The following is a 17,176-nucleotide window of genomic DNA, read 5'->3' on the forward strand; positions in this document are numbered from 1 at the left end:
TCTTATCCATCATCTCCTTTATGATGAAGTTTGAGTCTTCCAACACTGAAATTGAGGTAGCATCTCTTATCTGAGAGGGTCAGACAGCCTGCTCATGCTTTCTGACTGTCTGATCTTGTGTGATATACCTTCATCCTGCCGGTCTTGATGAGTTTTCCATGAGAAATGGAATTGGTAAGGTGACCCCTACTTTTGGAATGGTTTCCTCTTCTCGAAGCATTGTACTGATACATTGCTCAACGTTAAATGCATCAGTACAGCACTCATATATAAAATATCAGAAAGGCTCTGTCTCTGCGCTTTGCAGCCCTCAGTGCTCTGTCGGTTGTGTCAGCAGCCTGTTCTATGGAGGTGCATTGTCTGAACTTTTATGTGCTGAGCAGTTGTTGTATGACTGAACTGCCTCTGGACTTGGACTGTGAAATAAGGGGAAGGGAATAAAATGGTGAGTCTTGTTTAACATACACAACAGGGCTGATGAAATTGTCAAAGAACATCAATAGTGTCTGAGTCAGATACGCATGTGTGTAAGCATATGAAAACGTGCTGCTGAAGAAATGGTCATTGGTGATACCAGCATAAATACAACAAGCTGGATATGTGAAAGGGTATCTTGTAGTTGGGATACGTGGTCATAATTCACATGTTAATGGTTGGGTGCCTCATCAGTTGCTGGAATTTCAGCATGAATATTAATTGTGCATGATGCAAGTTCCTCCTACTCTAGCCCTGCAGTTTCACATTATAGAACCTCAGGTAGCAGTTATCAGCCAAAATATCTTACTAACACCTTAGTCTATGATTCTATGATTCCAGTCCTAAAAAAAAAAAAAAAAAAGAAAAAAGAAAAGTGTTGGCCTCATTTATAATTAGGTGTGATTTCTCAGTGTTGTGGAAAGAGTTCTGTGTCAATTACTGTTAAAGCTCAGACAACATGATAGGTATTCAGCAATTTGCTTAAAAATCAGCATTCTTGTAAAGGAAACACTTCTGTAATAAGGTTGCTCGTTGCAACTATCTCTGCTTTTTCATTGCTATGATTTTTTGAGTTTTGTGGCAGTCAGCTGGGACAGGAGAGGACCAGTCACTCTTCACAGCTGCTGTGTCAAGTTCTTGCATCCCTCAGCAGTGTTTTCCAATACGCTTTCTCCTGAATTCTTGGTGGGGAGGAGTGGAAGACATTTAACTTTTAGTGTGCTCTGCTGAATTCCATATGATGCAGTATCACATATTGCAGGAGAATTTACAGAAAGTGCTTTAAAGTTTCAGAGTCAGTGAGTGCTGATTATTTCAGGGAGGATCTTTAGACACCATTGTGATCTACTTGCATTCACCCTGAAGGCAAAATGTGGGTATTGGCCACTTCTTCTAGCAGCTCTCTTCCCCACTGATCTCTTCTTGCCCCAGCCTCTCCTGGGACTGAACCCAAAGGGGCCCAAAACCACCATTCTGGGAAGCACCTGCTTATCTCTTAACTCTTCCAAGTTATTTCTTATCTCTTCCAAGATACGAAGTTCAGTTTAATAGTGTATGAATTACATGTCTTTCTCTGCTGTGGTAGTATAGCAAGCAGCAAGCGTAATACTAGTTTTTCATTCTTTAAGCAGCAGCAGCACAGTGAATTTAGCACTCCTGAAATGTAATACCGGAGGATCTGAACTACACATCATTATTATTCTATATATTTAATGAGACCCTGGAATTCTCTATCATACTCTTGTTGGCTATCATCTTCTACCACAGAAAAATAACACGTTATATACAGTTAATTGCTTTTTGGATACCTTAGGCTTTTGCACGATCTTCAGTCATCATCAGCACTAGGTGCTTAGTTCAGGTTGTAATAGCACTGAATGAGTATTTCGCAGCTTGTACATCCCACTGCAGGTAATTTTTTGCTAGACTTTTGATGGACTGCAGACCTCCAGCTTATTAGTATAGCATCTAACTGCTTATCAGTCCTAGTCTCAATCTCCTCATTATTTCAGTTGCACAGCTACAATAATTAGATTCTACATTTTTCAGACTTCATAAAATAGCTTATGACTGTGCTAGGCGGGGACATGAATTTTCCTTTGTCTGTACAAGACCTTGGTTTTCACTTTGTATGCCAGTCATTATTTTGCTTAAAAACAAGACCAGGTGAGTTTCAGTCCCTGCTACAAAGCTGCTTTGGCCAATTTACTGAAGCTAAGCTGATAGACAGTCAGCATTTAATTAACATTTAATGTTCTATCTAGAGCATTTTACAGTGTCTGAATTGTATTTCATCAGTGTCCACAACTCAACTCCCCACCTTTCTGGGTACGACTGCACTTATGTGCTAGTTCTGAAAACTATGCATGTGAAAGCTGGCAATAAATACAAGAAAATGTACTACTTTGAATATACATGTGCTAGAAGTGCTTCATAAACCTATAAGTTGTCTTGTTGCAGAGTTTGAATCATGGAAAATTTATGATTTTCTTGTCAGAAATGACACAGCTGTAGTTTTTCAGCCCAGATCTTCAAGCTCAGGAATTAAGAAGTGCACCCCACGTGGAGGTGCAGAACTGATGTTCAGGTAATGCCTGGGTGTGGATGTGGCCATACCAAGAGAAGAAAGTTCTTTGTTGGCCTAGTTAATGTTGGGTTGTCTATGCTGGCAGAAGGAATCAAAACAAAGCACTGTACTGCAAGGCTTCTCTCAATGTGCATGTCCTGATGAGACAAGGGATGTTGAGGTGATGTGTGTGTCTGTACACTGCTGCAGAAAGGACTATCAGATCGTCCAGTGAAACTGTGCTACAGGTGGTGGACTGAAACTTTCTGATTTTGATCTATCCATTGTAGCAGAGCCACATTTGGGCTGTATTAGCATGCCTGTGCACGGACAGGGGTGGCAGACAGTAATATGTGCTCACAACACTGCTAGCTGTCATGGCACTCTACAAATGCTTTCACATCCAAATCCTCATTATCTGTTTCCATATGCATAGAAATTTAAGCTTTACGCTCTCTTTACCCAGGATGGAGGGCTGCTCTTCATTGTTTCTTTTGTATCCCAGATTGCTTTCTCCTTGATGTTAATACATGGATGTATAACGCTGATTTATTTTTTTTATTTGATTATTCAATATTCAAGATTGTTAGATTTCCAGAGGCCCTGTGAAGACACCATTGTTTTAGGTACACTGCAGATACAACAAAATATCACCTGCTCCAAACAGCTTCCCATCAAAAAAAAATCTGGCCTGATTTCTAATCTTAATCATCATTCTGGGTAACTTATTCAGGATTATGTGGTAATGAATAGACAGTTCTTCAGATGAATTGCCTATAATTGCCTAGCTGGGTAGTTATGCGATGCCTTATGACAATAAATCAGCATGGTTCTGTGAAGTTTTATGCTTTTAGTAACATGCCTCAGAAGACGGTCATGATACATAGGATCTAAACAGATTTTTTTAAAGTAGTCTTGATAATTATAGACATGGCATTGCGATATCTGGTGTGCACAAATCCTGAAAGTATCAAGAAATAGGCAAATTATTGAATGTGCCAGCTCTGGGTGTTATTTATAGTCATTGGGTTTCAGGCATTTCTATATCCCCATGCCTGCATTTTCCCTCTTCTTAGCTGGGTTTATTCCTCTGTGGTGCATTTTGTAATTTCTACCATGAATTAAACAAGGTGATCATGCTGTGGCCAACAGTGAGAGTTGGTGTGTCTTGTGTGCTTTTCTTGAGCCTCTGTGACTGGTCACCCTTGGAGACGGGAAAGTATCCAGCTGTGCAATTGCTTTACACTCCTACATTTTCTGTTTCATGTGTGATCTGCAGTTTCTTGAATAATCTGTGGTGGTTCTGATGTGAGGCTCTTAATATAACCCATGATGGTGACACATTCCCAAAGCTTCTGTATTCCTCCAGGGATAATATTTAATATTTAATTTGGAAGTTTAGCAAACCTTATTACAGTTCAAAAACAATGGAGTGAAGAAAGTCCCGGAATGGGAATAATTATGCTACCTCTTAGAATCATAGAATCATAGAATCTTTAAGGTTGGAAAAGACCTTCAAGATCATCTGGTCCAACCATCAACAGCTGCTACTGCAAATAGATATTCCATAGAGGACTGGGTGCATGTTGGCAGCCTTTTAACACAGAAGAATACCGAAATACCTCTAGAGATCTTTGACCATCTGTAAAGTCAAATTCATCTTGAGATACCCAGCCCTAATGTATTCTGAACTCTTCAGTTCTGCCCTTGGCCCAGGGCAATGACATGAAATGGTGCAAAAAATAGCATTTTACATACTTTCAGTTAACACTATTGACTCCAGATAAAGTTTTAATTCTGCCAACAGCGAGTCTAACATCCACGTCCCATCTTATTCTGCTTTAAAGTCCCTCAACACTACTGCTAAACTAAAAAGAACTGTCACCGTACTAGAGTGCCTATGTGCCCTCAGTGCTCATACCACAATAGGTAATGCTCCCATTTTCACTTACTCACCAGTAGCCTTCTTCCTCTTTACAGAATCACAGAATCATCTAGGTTGGAAGAGACCTCCAAGATCATCTAGTCCAACCTCTGCCCTAACACTAACAAGTCCTCCCACTAAACCATATCACTAAGCTCTACATCTAAACGTCTTTTAAAGACCTCCAGGGATGGTGACTGAACCACTTCCCTGGGCAGCCTATTATAGTACTGTCCTTCTGGTATTCTTCATCAGAAAAGTTTCTTTCTTAGTAGCTCTCTACGTTTCTTAGTCCATGAGAGCAGGTTCTTTTTCTTGTGTACTGCATGCTCTGTACAGTCCTTGTCCATACGTCATGCCAGCCCCTGCTGCAAAGCAGCAGCTCTGGGAGCCCCAGCCCCAGCATCGCCTGATATCTTAGGGGTTTATGTCTCAGGGCTGAGTGAGTTGCTGCCTAAGATACAGAGACCGCTCTCTGGTGTCTAATAATGAGTTCACCTCCAAGCCTTTTCTTTATGGCAGTGGTGTTAGGTTTTCTTTTCCTGCTCAGTTCCCTTTTCACAGTAAAACTGTAGGAACTAATAGCTTTGCACTCTGTCTGTGTCAAATTAGATTTAAATTGGATTACTGTTTTCAAATGTTATTGATGGGGAGCTGAGAAAGATACACACTCCTTGATTTCCTTACGTCTTTAAAGATAGGCTAAAAGTTCAAGTTCTGTTGGATCTGCTTGATCTATGGCTGGTTAATAATAATGGCAGTTGGCATTCTGTCTTTTTTTTCTGACTATCTCAGGGAAATCTCATGCTTTGGGGAATAAACTTTATAGAAATCATGAATAATAAGTAGATAATCCATTATTCATATCTTTCTGCTGAGGGACAAATGTCACAGAGTGGGTATATGGCTGGACCAACCTTTCGTAATGAGTTGATAAAAAGGGAAGAAAAAGAAAGCCTATCCATCATAACTGATTCCTCTACCTTAAACAATGAACATTATTTCTTTTAAGATTATTTGACTTTGAGTAAGTCTTATGAATATGATTAATATGTCTAAGATCATCCAGGAGGATAAATTATTCATGCAAATTACACATTTATAAATAATATACAGAGATATATACAGATTTCTTTACCTTCACTAACACTCTGGTATATTTGAAAGTGAGATTTTATTTTCTTTTCAAATGCTTTCTTTGCAGTGCTATAAGTAGCTTCACACTAGATAAAATAGGTTAAACAATCAAAAAAGTGCCTGACTGCAGAGCTTACAGGGTAAAGAAATAGGTTTGTTTTGAAGTATTTCTGCGTGAGACAGAGCCAGGTTTAACCCTGAAATCTGGCAAACCAGAATGTTAGCTCAGAGTTAACTTAAATCCAAGAGTACTGTGGATCAGAAATCAGTTTTGAAAATATCATGCACGAGGACATAATGACCTCACGAAAGCTCAGGTTTGAGGAAAGGCTCCAGCTTGTCAGAGTACTTGTGTACCCCTGCATTAAGTCAGGGCAAGTGCCTCTCCGGGGAAGCAAGCTGCCAGGTCAAGAAGGGTGCTTACCCAAGTTTAGGCTAGGAGGTTAAACAACTTAAGTGAAAAGTTTGTGTACTAGAAGCATCTTGGAGGTCATTAAACATCTTGACATTTTAAAGGGCTGAATGCTTGGAGGCCCATTCTTTTTGAAACAATGTGCTCTTCAGAGCTTTCCTCAGGTTCAACATGGTTCTCGTCACAGGCTGTTGTGGTGGTTTTACCCAGCTGGGCAGCCAAGCTCCACCACATCCACAGCCACTCTCTCACTCCCCCTCCTCAAAGGGAAAGGGGGAGAAAATATGATGAAAAGGGCTCAAGGGCTGATATAAGGACAGGGAGATCGCTCAACAATTATCATCACAGGCAAAACGGACTCATCATAGGGAGATTAATGTAATTTATTGCCTATTACTAACAGACCAGAGCAGTGAGAAACTAGAAGCAGACTAAAAACACCTTCCCCCCATCCACCCTCTTCCACCTCCTCCCCCCAGGGGGTGCAGGGGAACAGGGAATGAGGGCTGTGGTCAGTCCCTGACGCTTGTAATCTTCTGAAATAAGAAAACATCTGAAGATTATCAGATCTAGCTACAGAGCTTGGGCTGGATCAAAATCAAGGCATCAAAAATTAATCGTATTTTGTGAAAATGCATGTTCAAGTTCCTAGATCTGACTTCAGTTACTGTGATTTACATCTAGGGCTGAGGCAAAAGGAAAAGTGCCAGTTCTGTCTCTCTTTCTGGTGTAGCCAAAACCTCTCCAGCCTAATGTGCAGAATGTCTAAAGGGAAACAGCAAGTCTAAACACTTACGATGAGCTAGTTCTGTTTGTGACTGGTAAATGAGATTTACTCCGGACAAAGGTGAAGACATGTTACCACGGCATAGCTGTCCCCCGGTGCTGGGTCTGCAGCCAGCTGGTGTCCTGTGATTGCGTCCCACCTCAGCAGCACCATCTGTTGCAGATTTCCTTCAGTATGTATGACAGGAAAACCTGAAAGCTCTCTGGGCGCACCCACAGCTTCGGTGGCAGTTTGTCAGCAGTTCTTTGGTCTGGCTCACCGTGCAGCCCCACCACCATGAGCGGCAGCACTGGGCAAGCAGCAGGAATGGTGGACAGTAGCTGGAGGTCTGCGAGCTGCCTGCAGCCACGACATGGGGTAGCTGCACCTCTCTCACTGCAGGAGAGGAAGCAGAAAGGAGCTCTGGATAAGATCAGGCTGGATAAGATTGGGTATTCGGGGGAGGCAGAAAGAGCTAAGGTTATCTAGGCTCTCCAAAGTTTTGCTGAAAACATGGTATAGAACAAACGCAGTGAATGGAGTATTCTCAGGTGCTTTGTGAAGGAAGATCAGAGGAGCATCCTTGTAAGAGGACATTTTCTCTGTTGTGTGAATAATTAAGCAGTAGTAGTGGTTTTGCCTTCAGGCAACAGTACTACCATAAAGTAGTCATCAGTAATACAGATAGATATAAGGAAATAAGAAACTATTCTGGGTCAAGGATTTAAAATCTCACAGAAGAGGGACACTTATTTTGACCTTTATGGAGAGCTGAAAGCCATCTACAACAGGCTTTGCATCTACTGAACCAGCATCTCAGCAAAGCAGAAGACAAGCAAGGTTTTGTTTTTCAGGCATGGGAGCCTCTTGGTCCTGTCACAGCATCACGGGATGGTTGAGGTCAGAAGGGACCTCTGGAGGTCACCCGGTCCAACCCCCTGCTCGAGCAGGGACACCTAGAGCAGGATGCCCAGGACCATGTCCGGGTGGCTTTTGAAGACCTCCAAGGAGTGAGATTCCAATTTCTGGGTTACCTGTGCCACTGCCCCATCACCTGCTCAGTGAAGAAGTGCTTCCTTATGTTTAGACAATGTAGTAAAGCAAAATAGATCCCTATTACCCCTGCAGGGCATTGCCCCATTTGCCTCTCTTCCCTTGTCCTGCAGCAGGGCCGGATGACTACAAAGTCTGTGGAGAAGCAGTGCTGGTACTGGTCAAGTTCCTTATCTGCAAGACTAGCTGTAGTGTGTGAAAATGGAAAAGAAACAATTATCCCATAACTGTGCTTTCTAACCGAGATTGCTTTTCAAAGTAATGATGGTGATAAGTACATTCTGGTCTAATCTTCATCCTCCATGAGACTTCTGCCTCTTTACTGCCTGACTCTGGCACTCCTGGTAGGGCAGCAGAGAAACAGGATGCCAGGCAGAGCTCCCTCTCTGCACACCTACTTTGCCTTCCCCCTCGCAAGTCTCCTGCATACATTTAGATCTCTTCTGCTGAGCTCTGTGCTGTAACGCAGAAGGAGAGCACAGTGCCTTTGATGATCTGATCTAAATAGCAAGTTGTCATCTGAATTAAAAGGGAGAGTCTGCAGCAGATGAAAGAGAAGCAATATGCTTATTTTCTGGTCTGGCAGTGCTGTTATTCCACCTGTGTCCCAAGCCCATATACAAATAATTGGGAATTTGCTGTCTTAATGGCTGTTGTTTTTTTTTATTATTGTACCTCTGCGGCTGTGTGGGTGAATGCGAAAAGGTTTTTGCACATGTATATATGCATTTTTGGTAGACGCTGCACAGCTAAAGCCTCTTTTAATTTTCTCTCTAATTTATTTTTAATTTTGTAAACCCCCAGGGGTAAATCCTTATTATATGATGTAAAATCATCTCTTCTACAAAGCAGCTTATTTGTTGATTTTTAATTTGAGCCAGCAGAGGCAAAGCTGTAGCTTTTTTTTCAAACACTAAAGCTCCTCTGTATATATAACTGTCAAGAGTGTGGTTCACTGCAAAATTAGTAAAAAACAAAAACAAAACTAACAAATAAAAGAAAACCAAACCTGTGCTTCTCAAAAGAACAAAGAGAGGGTTTGTATTTCCCTGTGTTAACAGTATGTTAGACCTCTGAATCTAAAAACATTCTTAATATGCAGTTTGCTTTTAACTTTACAGTACATTTGGATTAGATTGAATATGAAGGCTCAAATTCTCAAAAGCTCAAGCACTGACAGAAATTAGGGCTTTGCTTTTGTTTTTTGAAAGGGGATCTCCATCACAAAATGGCACTGTCTAGATGGCATTACTCCGTGCACCCACATAAATGCATGTTCACCAACACCAATATGTTCTGTTGGCTTGCTGTAAGTGTTGCCTTTAAGCTAACCTGCACCCATCTGTTTTGTTGTTTATATGACTGGCTGGAAGCCTTAGTCACAGCCCTATAGAGATAATAACAAAAACACACAATCTGACATAATCTCTCATGCCTTTACATCCAGTGGGAGAGATGTTTGTTTTCAAAACACTGGTTATCTCATCCTAAACAATCCAGCTGGAATATGTCAGGTGAATAATGCTTTAAAATGCCTTACCAGCTAGTTTAGGCGTCTACATTTGGTCCTTCTGTCCTACGATGCTTACAACTCATAATACCCAATTAATGAACTTGCTTTGATTTGTCATCAAGGAAAAGAGAGAGAGAGAATGCCTCTTTTTGTTTTGTTTGTAATTGAATGGTGTGGTGTTTTTTTTTCCCCCTCTTTGTTTGGTTCTAAGCAAAGGTGATGTTTATTCCTACTTGGGCTGTAGACTTTTGAGTGAACCTCTTGATGCCCTCTGGTTCTCTTTTGAGTCTCTGCAAGTTAAGTAAAGGCTTATCTACCTAACTGCTATCCCATTTCCCTTCTCTGTGTTGTCACTGTATTCACAGAAGATGCCATCTGTGATGATTGTTCAGAGGTCCTCTCCTGCTGGCAGCCCGCACCTTCTCCAGGCTGTCTTGCATCATTGCCTTCTACTTGGTCTCTCTTGTAGAAGTGTGACATGTCAATATGGTAGCTTTATTTCAGCCCCATCTCAAAACCAGGACTCCACTCACCTCTTCCTTGATTTGTCCATAGCTTTGGATTGAAACCCACTACAGATGTTCATCTTTCCTCTGCTCTCTTCACAGAAAGCCTCCCACTTGAAGAGAAATTCATTGCCTCTATGAATTTTGATGACAATGCCAAAGAAATAGAGGAGAACAAACAAGTAACAGCCCCCAAATTAACAATGTGTTAAACATGCTAGAAGATAATAAATAATAATAATAATAAAAACAACAACAACAAAGGGACCCAGGTCAGAGACCAGACCTTTCTCACATGCCAAGTAGAAGGAAATGCAGCCTGCGCATGGAAGCAAAGACAAAGTGTGTTCCACAGAGAAAGATGCAGCTTGTGCACAAGATTTTTTTCCAGGAACAAATTCTCTATTTTATTTCTGTCATACTGAATGCCTGTACATCTCTCTGCTTTCCACTGGGTGAGACAAAGACACTTGCTGTGAAGCTAAACCAATGTTCACCAGAGCTGCACGGTGCCTGCATAAATTCATTTTGTCATTGCTTTTTGCTCTGCAGAGCCTTCTCAGCTCAACCTGATCTTTTGCAGCTGGGAACATCTCAGGGCTTCATATCAAAGATAGAATACCACTTGCCAAATATTTTTCTTATTTCTGTCATTAGCCCAGCAAGGGTTGAGAAAACAAAAGGGACAATTACGAATGTCAGTTAAAGTTGTAGATCAATTAATTTCCACCTCTGGAAACTCTGACATTACCCTTTAGCCAGAACTTATGTCTATAAGTTGCTTTTCATCGCTAACTTATTTGGCTACATCTGAACAGTACAGCGACCTGTGGTTGGAAGCTGAATCTGGAGAAAGAAAGCACTGACAAACCAAAGGCACCACAGTTTCCCTGAGATTTGTCCTTAGTCCTTGATCAGGAAGCCTAATGCCAGGCTCAGAGCTTGAGCCTGCTTCTTCAGTCTGCTTTGTAGGTAGGGGGCTAACTATCAAAACCAGACTTAAGTGGGATTTTTGCTGTTGGAATAAAGACTGCTGTGACACTGAGAGCCCTGTACTGCCCAGTAGTTTGATGTCTTTGTATTTTAAGCATTCTCAAAATTTGCTCTGAAATGCCTTTCCATTGTGATGGTGTTTTTCAGTTGGTATTTTAAAGGTGTTATCTAGGCAGCATAAAAATTAGAGAGAGAGTTTCAGTACCTGGGAAGGATTTATCTGTATGTTTTACACTGATTTTAGTAGGAGTTAGGACACCTGATCTCAAATGCTTTTTTTGAAAATACATCCCTAAATGTTCTGAAAAATAAGATCTAAAACTTTCCTCTTTCTGCTTGCTCAAATCATCATAACAAATACACAAATTTAGTCATAATTCATGTCTGAAATGCATTGTTCCTGAACCACTGTGCAAAAAAAAAGGTGGGAATTTCTTTTTAGTGAAAGTTCTCCTGTGAGTTGGCGGTAACAGGAAAGTGTGGAACACTTGAATGTACTGACTCATTCTTATTTAGGGTCTTAAATAATTAGCCTACTCACCATCTTGTTTCAACTTATTGAGAGGGAGAAAGAACAAGAAAAAGAGAAAAAAGGAAGGGAGGAAGGAAGGACAGGAAATAAAGCTTTTTAGCATTTACAGTTGTGCATTCAGTGTCATTATCACTGTAATAATTAGGTTGTTGCCTAATGATATTCCACTAGGTGTGCGGATATGTGTGAGTGTCTGTTAAAGAACAAACATCAGATGATTCAGATGCTTTGTTCAGGTAAATATCCATTCGAGTCAGTCGGTGGAGCCAAGCTTTACCAGCTCAGATTTTGAATGAATTTCTGAAGTAATTATCCATTTTTCTGAGTTTGCATTCAGGAGATTTGAGATAATCCTGTGCTCTGGAGAGCCTGCCATTTCTTACAGTCTCACGGTACACATATCACCAGGTTCTGTTTGAACCCAAGAACGAACATGCTTGTAATGGTGGAAAATGATGAGGGAGAATTGGGAAGCCTGAGCAAGTTTTGGTGCCAATTGACAATAATGTTCCCTTTCTTCTGTATTTTCCACAGCTCGTTTTGATGATCACAGACACTAGGAAAGGCTGCAGCAAAAGGAACAATTCTCAAGATAGTGGATTTCTTTTTAAACTTTCAAGACAGTTCAAATTCTGTTTCTGGTTCTTTCACAGCACAGGTCAAGTCCATTTAGATCCCTGTTAGGGCTGCACACTTTCAAAGACATAAAATCTTACCGTGCTCACTAACAATCAGTTTGCCCAGCCCCTTTCACAGCAGGGTCCCATCATGACTGGAGCGTACTGTCATGCAAATAAGTACCAGGTTTGCCCACCCTCACTAATGAGCTGGTTTCTTTTTCACTGAGAGCGATAATAATCCCTAGCCTAGCGTGAGGACTGCTTTGACCTTTTGAAAGTTGTGGGTTTGATCTGCAGGCTGTATTGTACTGTCAGTCTTCACATGGTGGAAATTAAGTCTTGGGTGATTGGCAGGGCTCCCATGCAAGGCACCACAGAGCAAACCTGCCTCCTTCAGAAGCAGAGAAACCTGTCACGCAGAATCTGTCCTTCTCAGCACAGCCTTTCTCCAGACAATTCCGGTACTTTGGACCGCTAGGATCTTAGTAGCTATCCTTTGATCAGCATCTGTCGTCTGCAAAAGTTTTGCTATTGCTGGCCTGCCCTCATATCCCATCATAGTTACAAATACTGGTAATCCCCCACTTCTGGCAAGAAGCATCATGTGTAATACAGCATTTACCAGTATGTGTGGAAAGTATAAGTGTAGGTAATAACAGCTCTATTCTTTAGCATTTTATATGTGTGTATATATATGTGTGTATAAAAGTAAAACTAAGAACACTTTTACAGCCTGCCCGAGTTGCCCTTGTTTTTCCTGGCATTGTTTACATCTCAAATGAAGTGACAGTCTGGCCTTCACAACTTACTTTCTCAAGATGGCTGTTTTCATTTCTGCAAGACAAGTAGGGTGTGTTAGTTTTCACCTCCTTGCCGTACCTAGTAATATATAGTGCTTTTCAGCTACATATTGTAAATGCAAGATACCTTCTAGATAATTTCTCTTGACATGCAGGTACTTTGTGCATATAAACCTAACTCTTTTACATAATTCTTCTTTTCTCTCTCTCTTTTATTTTTATTTTTTTAACCACAGGAGAAGAAAACTTGCTGGCAATTTTGAAAAGGAGATGGTGGAAGTACATGATCCTAGGGATAATAGATATAGAAGCTAATTACCTGGTTGTCAAAGCTTATCAGTACACCACTCTTACTAGTGTACAGGTAAGTACACAAAGGATTTTCTCTTTTTGAGGTAATATAACAGGCTCGATGTGATCAATGTTTCAGCTTCCATTGGCTTCAGTACACTGACAGCTGGTTCCTTCCTGTATCTTCTCTGTGCTTTTTAATGCCATCTCACAAGACATTTTTTCATATTGCACTAGTTTTATTACTCAGTATTTTCCAAACTGTACAAAAACTCACTGGCTTTCATGTTATTGGGCTGTGCTAAACCACACATAATCACATTTTTGACCTAATCTTCTTAATTTGTTCCTTCAAGGAAGTATTTTTGGATAGGAAGATGTGTTGTTTTCTTCTCATTTCTATTGTACTTGGAAACAATACAAGCACTTCTTTAAGAATTTGGTAATCAGGTCTGAGTGTAAAACTTGTCATTAAGTAAAATTAATGTAGATGTGATGAAGAAGTCTTACACAAGCAGTTTGGTGTATTATGTTATATAACTGCTTAATTGCAGCTATCAAAAGTGTACCTTCCCTTAAAAAATGTACATGCAGTGAACAAAAACTAGGGTAGAGACTTCTCCAAAAATCTAACCTGTATATTTTAAATGTAGGCACCAAAGACTGAGTCTTCTTCCCTTTGAAATGCAGAAGTGAATAATAGAAAAATTTTTAAGAAAATGGAAATTGTCTGTCCTGGGAAATCATTACATACTTCATTGCTACTTGTTCTAAAACAAACATACTCCCTTTTTACATTATCTCTAAATCACTGGGTAACCCTAGATAGTGTTCAGGTTATTTTACACCTTACTTGCCTGAAGTTTGCTTTAGAGCCAGTAAAATAATGGAGCAGCACTTAAAGTTCTGCAAAACCAAAGCTAATTAGGAATATATCTCTTCCACAGTTGAACAAGTGATATTGGAAAACACTGAGCATGTTTATCTGAATAAGAAGCAAAACCAGGAGAAAACTATAAATCCAAGGAATCTGAATCTAAGATCTAATCTAAATATTCACAAATGCCTCTACCATCGGAGTCATGGTTTGAGAATTCTTTGAAACATTCCCAGACAACTTAATAACACTTTTAACACTGTTCCGCATCAGATTAGTCAGTACAGAGTAAAACATAAATCCAACTGAATACTGTCTGATTTTATAGCTACTAAAAGCCTCCAATAGAAAAGCAAAAGCTGAACTGCTTCTTTTGCATGTTCACTCATAGTATGTAGGAATAATGGCCTCAGCAAGGCAATCTAGGTCATCAAATCCCATCTCCTGCAGCCACCAACAAGCGTGTTTCAGAGGTCTGTCTGGCTGCATCCATGAAAGGAGAGTTTAAGGGCATTACCAGTGTCTCAGCTGAATTTGTTAGCTGAAATGAGCCCCTGAGAGAGAGGAAGGATGGAAGATGAGAACTGTCATACGATACAGGCAGCTTCGTCTCCTATTTAGACCTCTTCTACATAAAGTTTGCAACAGAACTCGGTTCTCTTTCCCCTATGGCTGGAAAGAGGGAAGAGGTAGAAGATCAAATGTCATCAGGTGTTTTTCCAGGAGTGAGGAGTGCAAAGTCTCCTTTTCCCACAGCTGTCCTGGATTGCTCAAATACATATGGAGTGAGTCAGGAATATATGCTGCATTTTAAACTCACTTCATACCATAATTTGAATGGGCTTCTAAGTATAGAGAAACCTCAAGACATGGTCAGAATGGTTAGAGTATGAGCTAACACATTAAAATGTTGAATCACATGTTTGGTGAGTTGTAGACAAACAAGACCCTATTTCACCTGGCGATGAAGCAGAAGGAGCTCAGGAGATTATTCAGCCTGAAACAACATTAGTCTAACTGGTATGAAATGGAAAGTAAAAGATGTAAAATAGCCAGCTGTTCCTAGAATCTGGTTTCTGAAGAAGCAAACAAGACCACTCTATTGAAAGGATCTTCTGAAAGACCTCATCCTGCCAGAGCACTTTGTAGGAGGCCATAAATGCTCACAGGCACCAAGTTTTTTTTGATGGGGAGAAAATATGAGTTCTTAATTTTTTAGACTTATTAACAGATTGAAATTTATAAATGAGAAATTTTGCAGTGTTTTTATAGTGGTGGTACATGGACCATTTCAGCAGGAAATCAGTTTTACAGCGTATACCTTTTCCACATGATATCTCTGCTCCATCATCCAAAACTAACATGTGAACGTACTGGACTTGTGGTGCTTTTAGGCACAAAACATCAAGCTGCTCCCAGCTAAAAGCCAAAGTTTAAAAGTTTAACTGTAAAAATATACCTTTATTGCAATTGTTTTGCAATTCTGCTTTCACTATATAACTCCAAGCACTCAACAACTTTGTTAGCCAAGTAGCTCTGAACTCAGTAGTGTCAATATTTCTGGTTTTAACTCCATCTCACAACCCTGCCCCCTCCATCCCTAGACATTATCTCATCATGGTTGCAGAAAAAGACTGAAAATGGTGCTCTACTTCTGCCTGCTATTTTGCACCCAAATCTTTCCTAAACTTTACTTTAAATTTTACTTTAAGAGATTTTGAGTTGGGAAAACAGAATTTTCTGATAGTTTCTTATAAGTCTTTCACCAGTTTCCTTCAGAACCACAGCAAGCAAGGATACACAGGCATAAGTCAGAGATTTACATGGTACCTGACCTTTGCTTTTGGATGTACTTCTGTTTATTTCAAATCCTTGGTTACTCTATAATTATTGTCTGAGAATGTGGCACTCAGCTCCACCATGAGATGAAAACAGAACTGTACAGCCTAGAAATGCAAAATTTTCCTTAAAAAAAAAAAACAACAAAAACTCACGTATAAACTGTGACATAAAATAATCAAACTGAATACCAATCCATTGTTCATTTCAGACTCCAAGGTTTCAGCTAAGGATAAAATCCAAGGTAGCCTTTAGGTACCTAATTTTTTATATATCTAAAATGCTGTGGACAGCTAGCATCCCTTGATCTGTGTATACTAACATGGTGCTGAGAGCATGTTCTTGGGATGTGAAAACTTGCATTTGAATCTCTCAGGTTGCTCTTTTTTTGTAGCTTCATGTTCACTCATTGCACACGTAGAGTGCTTCTGTATTGATGAATCTTGCTACCTAAACACCTCCCCCCATTTTAAAATTCAAAAGCTAAGTATTCCTGCATCAAAGTAACCTGAAGAACTCAATTTATTAGAGATGATCTTAGCATGCCTCAAGTGCTTACAAAAAGTCTGGAGTGCTTTCCAAATTACAAGGGTAGAGCCACTGTTTACATATAGTCATATCTGTTAAAACAGTAGCTGACATAAGGGGCTTGAGTTAATTCCATCTCACCTGGGGGGGACTAAAACTCAACCATCCCACATCCAGGAAAATGCTCAGAACACCAGCCTCGTAAGCGAAGACTGTTTTCTAAAGTGTGCTTTAAAGAAGACTAATTATACACCATGTAAAAAGTGAAGTAGTTTGTCCAGGGATTAACTTAGACTTCCAAAAACACATAGTTCAATAATTGCCAGGGATCGGCCACACTTAATGCTCTTGGGTGCATTTGTCCTGATTCCCAGGTAGCCAAAAACTTTTATTTTTATTTTCTCTTTGATGTAATTGATCTAACTTGCACTAGATTTTGCAGTCTTCTTGAACATCGGTAGTAACAGTTGCAGAAGTGCAGTAAACAGTCCCTTGTATACTAGAACTAGATCCTGTAGATTTATTTTAAAACTATACACCTACATTCCAGCACTGCCTCTGGTAATGCCTTCCACATTTGGCCTAACTGTTTTTAACACAACTCTGATGTAGGCCTGTGGAAGGTTTAATAACTATTTTAGAAGGATGTTATAACTACTGTTAGAGACATATTTTATGCAGCAAATAAAATTAGTTACCCCAGAGGGAATTAAAAGATTCTGAAGTTCTTGCAATTATTTAGATCTAGATATTTTATTTTGTTTTTTGAAACTATGCTTGGACTTCAACATTTGTAACCATGGCTTCTATATAAGAGTTTTCTCATCATATCAGGCTGCATTA

General features: G+C 40.0%; 1 protein-coding gene across 2 annotated transcripts in view; it reads left to right on the forward strand.

The window, feature by feature from the left end:
- The window catches only part of SLC35F1 (solute carrier family 35 member F1), a 247,681-nt gene that overhangs the window by 181,481 nt on the left and 49,024 nt on the right, over window positions 1–17,176 (forward strand). The window contains exons 1-2 of one of the 2 annotated variants that reach the window (XM_083828753.1): window positions 11,203–12,459; window positions 13,035–13,162. In XM_083828753.1, coding sequence (XP_083684879.1) covers window positions 12,321–12,459; window positions 13,035–13,162 — 267 coding nt within the window. In that variant the 5' untranslated portion in view covers window positions 11,203–12,320. Of the gene's footprint in view, window positions 1–11,202; window positions 12,460–13,034; window positions 13,163–17,176 lie in introns of those variants that run through there. The other variant, XM_083828752.1, reaches the window with a different exon arrangement.

The sequence above is a fragment of the Anser anser genome (genome assembly GCF_964211835.1).
Source record: "Anser anser genome assembly, chromosome: 3".
Taxonomy (NCBI): Eukaryota; Metazoa; Chordata; class Aves; order Anseriformes; family Anatidae; genus Anser; species Anser anser.